The following is a 7846-nucleotide window of genomic DNA, read 5'->3' as shown; positions in this document are numbered from 1 at the left end:
GAGTGGATAGGTCAGTGTGGGTCTGTATGTGAGGGATAGGTCAGTGTGGGTCTGTATGTGAGTGGATAGGTCAGTGTGGGTCTGTATGTGAGTGGATAGATAGGTCAGTATGGGTCTGTATGTGAGTGGATAGGTCAGTATGGGTCTGTATGTGAGTGGATAGGTCAGTATGGGTCTGTATGTGAGTGGATAGGTCAGTGTGGGTCTGTATGTGAGTGGATAGGTCAGTGTGGGTCTGTATGTGAGTGGATAGGTCAGTGTGGGTCTGTATGTGAGTGGATAGGTGGGTAAGTATAGGGTTGTGGGTGCTGGGTTTACTTGGAAGGGTTGAACTTGATGGACTCTGGTCTTTTATCAACCCTATGTAACTATGTAACAGAAGGTATTGGGGGGAGGGGGTATCATTTTATGAATTACTTTTACCTGGGGCAGATTTTGGAAAATGATCTCCCAGCAGAGTTTCCCTCCATTCAGGGGGTGATTCCCATTGCTTTGCCCCTTGGGCCCCTTAATAAGCTCGTACAGATCAGGGAAGGCCTCGTTGTTCCTAACGAGCTTTATTCGTGTATTTGTGATCCCCAAACAGACACATTACACCGAAACTCCCGGGGCAACAGGGCAGGTTCCGGATAATCTTCCTTTCAAGGCAAAACCATTGAAATCGCCCTGCAGGGTAAATGATGATCAATGTCTCCGCCTCTTAATCCTGACCAACCCCATCCGGGGGCCCTTAGGATACAGACACATACATGCTGGAGAGGGTGGGTGCGACTATAACATTCTGACGGGGATTTTATATAATAAGGGCTGAGAGCTGCCGATTAATTACTGTAACTGCTAAGGGAGCGTCGGCCATGAAACGTGTAATTCTGGTGCTGCTTCTGTGCGCGACTCTGTGCTGCGTCCTGTACTGCGCCGACGGTAAGAGAAAGGGGTTGTGGGGTATATTTATTATCAAGGTGCAATATAATAATGAGCAGATCTACCCCCTAATTACTTCCATGTCCTATTCACAAGCACTCGGCCTGTAATGTTTCCTTTATATGGGCACAGAACCCCTCAGTGACTGCTAATATCCTTATCATTTACAGTAGGGGGTACATTATCCCTTATAACACATGAGTGATACTCAGAGTTCCCTGTATAACTCAGCCTGTAGCCTTGTGCCTTTATATGGGCACAGAACCCCTCAGTGACTGCTAATATCCTTATCATTTACAGTAGGGGGTACATTATCTCTTATAATACATGAGTGATACTCAGAGTTCCCTGTATAACTCAGCCTGCAGCCTTGTGCCTTTATATGGGGGGCACAGAACCCCTCAGTGACTGCTAATATCCTTATCATTTACAGTAGGGGGTACATTATCCCTTATAATACATGAGTGATACTCAGAGTTCCCTGTATAACTCAGCCTGCAGCCTTGTGCCTTTATATGGGGGGCACAGAACCCCTCAGTGACTGCTAATATCCTTATCATTTACAGTAGGGGGTACATTATCCCTTATAATACATGAGTGATACTCAGAGTTCCCTGTATAACTCAGCCTGCAGCCTTGTGCCTTTATATGGGGGGCACAGAACCCCTCAGTGACTGCTAATATCCTTATCATTTACAGTAGGGGGTACATTATCCCTTATAATACATGAGTGATACTCAGAGTTCCCTGTATAACTCAGCCTGCAGCCTTGTGCCTTTATATGGACACAGAACCCCTCAGTGACTGCTAATATCCTTATCATTTACAGTAGGGGGTACATTATCCCTTATAATACATGAATGATACTCAGAGTTCCCTGTATAACTCAGCCTGCAGCCTTGTGCCTTTATATGGGGGGCCCAGAACCCCTCAGTGACTGCTAATATCCTTATCATTTACAGTAGGGGGTACATTATCCCTTATAATACATGAGTGATACTCAGAGTTCCCTGTATAACTCAGCCTGCAGCCTTGTGCCTTTATATGGGCACAGAACCCCTCAGTGACTGCTAATATCCTTATCATTTACAGTAGGGGGTACATTATCCCTTATAATACATGAGTGATACTCAGAGTTCCCTGTATAACTCAGCCTGCAGCCTTGTGCCTTTATATGGGGGGCACAGAACCCCTCAGTGACTGCTAATATCCTTATCATTTACAGTAGGGGGTACATTATCCCTTATAATACATGAGTGATACTCAGAGTTCCCTGTATAACTCAGCCTGCAGCCTTGTGCCTTTATATGGGCACAGAACCCCTCAGTGACTGCTAATATCCTTATCATTTACAGTAGGGGGTACAGTATCCCTTATAATACATGAGTGATACTCAGAGTTCCCTGTATAACTCAGCCTGCAGCCTTGTGCCTTTATATGGGGGGCACAGAACCCCTCAATGACTGCTAATATCCTTATCATTTACAGTAGGGGGTACATTATCCCTTATAATACATGAGTGATACTCAGAGTTCCCTGTATAACTCAGCACATCTGACAATCCTCCCCCCCTTTCCCGCAGGGTTACCAACCAATTTTGCCCATTGCTGTACGGAAGTTGCTAGAAGGATCCCCCGCAACCTTCTGCCCCATGTGACCGGGATGCGAATACAGAAAAATAACGGAATCTGTAACATTCGGGCAGTTGTGTAAGTTTCTTGGGGGAAAAAGGGTAAAGCTTGAATGGCAACTCATAAGTTAACTAAGTATGTAATAGAATGGCCAATTCTAAGCAACTTTCCAATTGGTCTTCATTATTTGTTTTTCATAGTTTTTTAATTATTTCCCTTCTTCTTCTGACTCTTTGCAGCTTACAAATGGGGGTCACTGACCCCGGCAACCAAACCCTATTGCTCTGTGAGGCTCCAGTTTTATTGTTATTGTTACTTTTTATTCCTTATCTTTCTATTCAGGCCCCACTTCTATTCACATCACTGTCTCTCTTTTAAACCACTGCCTGGTTGCTAGGTTAAATTGGCCCCTAGCAACCATATAGCCCTTGAACAAAAAGCTAAATCTTAAGACCAATTGTAAATTGCCTCAAAAGTGAAAACCCCCTTTTACGGTTTATGCCTCTTATTCCGTTACCCCCATAAATTGTCGCTATAGGGCGCGGAGTATCCCACTGGGGGGCTTATTTACTGAGTTTTGGCTTCTGGTAGTTCAACAACAACATGAGGGGTGTGATTGTGTTTGTTGGGGTTATATCTGTGTTATTATTTGTTGCTAGGGCTCCGCCCCACGCCTGCAGCCCCACAAGCCTGTGCTGTTTATTCCCGGCCCCCCTCATCTGTCTGATAAACAGCCCCGAGCCCCGAATTCCTACTCATCCGGGAGCTTCTGGTATTCAGTCAGGTCCCCACTTGTCTGTCACTTACTGCTCCTTCCTCTGTGTATAAATTACTGTTCCCTGTGTTATATATAGGGTCTTACTCACCAAACCTACTACTAGCCCCCATTATATATATATATATATATACCCCCCACTGCTACTATAGGCCCCATCTCTCCCTACTATACCTACTATACCTGCTATCCCACAGCCCCAGTCCCTTCCCAGAGGCTATTATCCCCCCACTGCTACTATAGGCACCATCTCTCCCTACTATACCTGCTATCCCACAGCCCCAGTCCCTTCCCAGAGGCTATTATCCCACTGCTACTATAGGCACCATCTCTCCCTACTATACCTGCTATCCCACAGCCCCAGTCCCTTCCCAGAGGCTATTATCCCCCCACTGCTACTATAGGCACCATCTCTCCCTACTATACCTGCTATCCCACAGCCCCGGTCCCTTCCCAGAGGCTATTATCCCCCCACTGTTACTATAGGCACCATCTCTCCCTACTATACCTGCTATCCCACAGCCCCAGTCCCTTCCCAGAGGCTATTATCCCCCCACTGTTACTATAGGCACCATCTCTCCCTACTATACCTGCTATCCCACAGCCCCAGTCCCTTCCCAGAGGCTATTATCCCCCCACTGCTACTATAGGCACCATCTCTCCCTACTATACCTGCTATCCCACAGCCCAGTCCCTTCCCAGAGGCTATTATCCCCCCACTGCTACTATAGGCACCATCTCTCCCTACTATACCTGCTATCCCACAGCCCCAGTCCCTTCCCAGAGGCTATTATCCCACTGCTACTATAGGCACCATCTCTCCCTACTATACCTGCTATCCCACAGCCCCAGTCCCTTCCCAGAGGCTATTATCCCCCCACTGCTACTATAAGCACCATCTCTCCCTACTATACCTGCTATCCCACAGCCCCAGTCCCTTCCCAGAGGCTATTATCCCCCCACTGCTACTATAGGCACCATCTCTCCCTACTATACCTGCTATCCCACAGCCCCAGTCCCTTCCCAGAGGCTATTATCCTCCCACTGCTACTATAGGCACCATCTCTCCCTACTATACCTGCTATCCCACAGCCCCAGTCCCTTCCCAGAGGCTATTATCCCCCCACTGTTACTATAGGCACCATCTCTCCCTACTATACCTGCTATCCCACAGCCCCAGTCCCTTCCCAGAGGCTATTATACCCCCATTGCTACTATAGGCACCATCTCTCCCTACTATACCTGCTATCCCAGAGCCCCAGTCCCTTCCCAGAGGCTATTATCCCCCCACTGCTACTATAGGCACCATCTCTCCCTACTATACCTGCTATCCCACAGCCCCAGTCCCTTCCCAGAGGCTATTATCCCCCCACTGCTACTATAGGCACCATCTCTCCCTACTATACCTGCTATCCCACAGCCCCAGTCCCTTCCCAGAGGCTATTATCCCACTGCTACTATAGGCACCATCTCTCCCTACTATACCTGCTATCCCACAGCCCCAGTCCCTTCCCAGAGGCTATTATCCCCCCACTGCTACTATAGGCACCATCTCTCCCTACTATACCTGCTATCCCACAGTCCCAGTCCCTTCCCAGAGGCTATTATCCCACTGCTACTATAGGCACCATCTCTCCCTACTATACCTGCTATCCCACAGCCCCAGTCCCTTCCCAGAGGCTATTATCCCCCCACTGCTACTATAGGCACCATCTCTCCCTACTATACCTGCTATCCCACAGCCCCAGTCCCTTCCCAGAGGCTATTATCCCCCCACTGCTACTATAGGCACCATCTCTCCCTACTATACCTGCTATCCCACAGCCCCAGTCCCTTCCCAGAGGCTATTATCCCCCCCCACTGCTACTATAGGCACCATCTCTCCCTACTATACCTGCTATCCCACAGCCCCAGTCCCTTCCCAGAGGCTATTATCCCCCCACTGCTACTATAGGCACCATCTCTCCCTACTATACCTGCTATCCCACAGCCCCAGTCCCTTCCCAGAGGCTATTATCCCCCCACTGTTACTATAGGCACCATCTCTCCCTACTATACCTGCTATCCCACAGCCCCAGTCCCTTCCCAGAGGCTATTATCCCCCACTGCTACTATAGGCACCATCTCTCCCTACTATACCTGCTATCCCACAGCCCCAGTCCCTTCCCAGAGGCTATTATCCCCCACTGCTACTATAGGCACCATCTCTCCCTACTATACCTGCTATCCCACAGCCCCAGTCCCTTCCCAGAGGCTATTATCCCCCCACTGCTACTATAGGCACCATCTCTCCCTACTATACCTGCTATCCCACAGCCCCAGTCCCTTCCCAGAGGCTATTATCCCCCCACTGCTACTATAGGCACCATCTCTCCCTACTATACCTGCTATCCCACAGCCCCAGTCCCTTCCCAGAGGCTATTATCCCACTGCTACTATAGGCACCATCTCTCCCTACTATACCTGCTATCCCACAGCCCCAGTCCCTTCCCAGAGGCTATTATCCCCCCACTGCTACTATAGGCACCATCTCTCCCTACTATACCTGCTATCCCACAGCCCCAGTCCCTTCCCAGAGGCTATTATCCCCCCACTGCTACTATAGGCACCATCTCTCCCTACTATACCTGCTATCCCACAGCCCCAGTCCCTTCCCAGAGGCTATTATCCCCCCACTGCTACTATAGGCACCATCTCTCCCTACTATACCTGCTATCCCACAGCCCCAGTCCCTTCCCAGAGGCTATTATCCCCCCACTGCTACTATAGGCACCATCTCTCCCTACTATACCTGCTATCCCACAGCCCCAATCCCTTCCCAGGGGCTATTATCCCCCCACTGCTACTATAGGCACCATCTCTCCCTACTATACCTGCTATCCCACAGCCCCAGTCCCTTCCCAGAGGCTATTATCCCCCCACTGCTACTATAGGCACCATCTCTCCCTACTATACCTGCTAACTCAGAGAGAGAGCATGTTGGGTTCAGTAACTGATCCGGTTCTGTTCCACTCCAGGCTTCATGTTAACAATAAACAGATCTGTTTGGATCCCAAGAACAGAAGCCTCCAGAAATGGATCCAGAAGCGCCACCCTAAGAAGATGATGTGAGAGGGTCACGTGATCCGTATCCATGGCCCAGTAACCCTGGATACCGTATATCCCGAGTAAAGTTCCGGGGGCAGGGATCCCCCATGCACTAAGGCCACAGCAGTAGATTAACCCATCAGTTTCTGGATCACACAAATAACTACTTAACAACTGGCACACAGTCTCTCAGCACAAATTAACAGCAGTTTCAGGTTTAACGACACTGAGAAGCAATTGGTTTTCCCACTCAGGGTTTAAGCTTTTTAACTAGTTGCTATAAATCTAGTGTAGGGGTTTGCCCAAAATGGGTCCCTTAGGACAGACACCCCTAGGACAGGCCACAGGGTGGTGCTGGTAAATGGGATATTAGGATGACTGGTTATCAACAGTTAACAGAGTATCCCTGCAGTTCCGGTTATAGCCACAGGGGGGTGTATAGCATTATATAAGGGGATGCAGCCATGTGCTGTGGGGCAGACATTTTAGTCCAGGGACTGCTCCAGTAGAGGAGTTTAGGGACAGTAGTTCATGTAATAGATCATTCCAGGAGTGATATGTAGGTCACTTAGCTAGAATGGGCGGATATTGCCCCTCCAGGAGTGGTAGTTGGGTTAAGACCCCGCCAGCATTACATCTGCAGGAGTGCAGGGCACAAAGTGGCTAGGTAGGTGGACCAAGTTACCGCTAGTCAAGGAGTCCAGATCTGAGGGTGCCTACAGAGAGTACCGGGGTGGGTCCCTGTGGTGAGGCTGCCAAGCGTGAGTACCGGGGAGAGCTCCAAGAGGGAGTGTCTCCTGGCGAGAGAACCGGGGGGATCACCTAGATGGGAGCACTTGGCAGGAGTACTGGGGGGATCACCTAGATGGGAGCACTTGGCGGGAGTACCGGGTGGATCACCTAGATGGGAGCACTTGGCGGGAGTACCGGGTGGATCACCTAGATGGGAGCACTTGGCGGGAGTACCGGGGGGATCACCTAGATGGGAGCACTTGGCGGGAGTACCGGGTGGATCACCTAGATGGGAGGGGAGCACTTGGCGGGAGTACCGGGGGGATCACCTAGATGGGAGCACTTGGCGGGAGTACCGGGGGGATCACATAGATGTTACTATGTAACAGGAAAAGGTTCTCAATGGGAAGTGAGGAGTAACTGCCCTGCTGTGAGTTGTATTCCGCTCCTGGAGAGGTTCTGCCTTAATAAAGCAACTTATCCGATTCATCATATAAACTGTGTATCTGGCTCTTTCCTGCACAAGGGATCACCTACCCGCTGGTAAGCAACTACCCCAGGGAGGGGGCAAGGTACCGGGAGTTGTGTGGATCCCAGGAAGAGGTACTATTGAACTAGTAAGTTCCCAGGGTGTGGGTTATAGTTCCACAAGACCATCCCTGGGTGGAGGCACGCCTTTAAGGGAGAAATCCCTGTTACC

The 7846-nt window shown here is 49.7% G+C and overlaps 1 protein-coding gene across 1 annotated transcript; it reads left to right on the top strand.

The window, feature by feature from the left end:
- Nucleotides 1-599: 599 nt before the first annotated feature.
- ccl28 (C-C motif chemokine ligand 28) lies at nucleotides 600-7640 on the top strand. The gene is made up of 3 exons (XM_031894954.1): nucleotides 600-921; nucleotides 2504-2630; nucleotides 6345-7640. Exons 1-3 carry the CDS (start codon nucleotides 855-857, stop codon nucleotides 6436-6438), a joined length of 288 nt encoding a protein of 95 aa, XP_031750814.1. The 5' UTR covers nucleotides 600-854; the 3' UTR covers nucleotides 6439-7640.
- The last annotated feature ends 206 nt before the right edge of the window (nucleotides 7641-7846 follow it).

This window comes from Xenopus tropicalis, chromosome 1, assembly GCF_000004195.4.
Source record: "Xenopus tropicalis strain Nigerian chromosome 1, UCB_Xtro_10.0, whole genome shotgun sequence".
In the NCBI taxonomy this organism is placed as follows: Eukaryota; Metazoa; Chordata; class Amphibia; order Anura; family Pipidae; genus Xenopus; species Xenopus tropicalis.
The sequence above is the reverse complement of the archived record's forward strand: the minus strand, read 5'-3'. Positions and strand labels throughout refer to the sequence as shown.

Bases quoted from the DNA above. Each gene is read 5' to 3' on its own strand.
- ccl28 (XM_031894954.1), top strand. From the start codon at position 855: ATGAAACGTGTAATTCTGGTGCTGCTTCTGTGCGCGACTCTGTGCTGC. The intron at 922-2,503 runs GTAAGAGAAAGG...CCTTTCCCGCAG, and splicing joins CGTCCTGTACTGCGCCGACG to GGTTACCAACCAATTTTGCC. The intron at 2,631-6,344 runs GTAAGTTTCTTG...GTTCCACTCCAG, and splicing joins TGTAACATTCGGGCAGTTGT to GCTTCATGTTAACAATAAAC.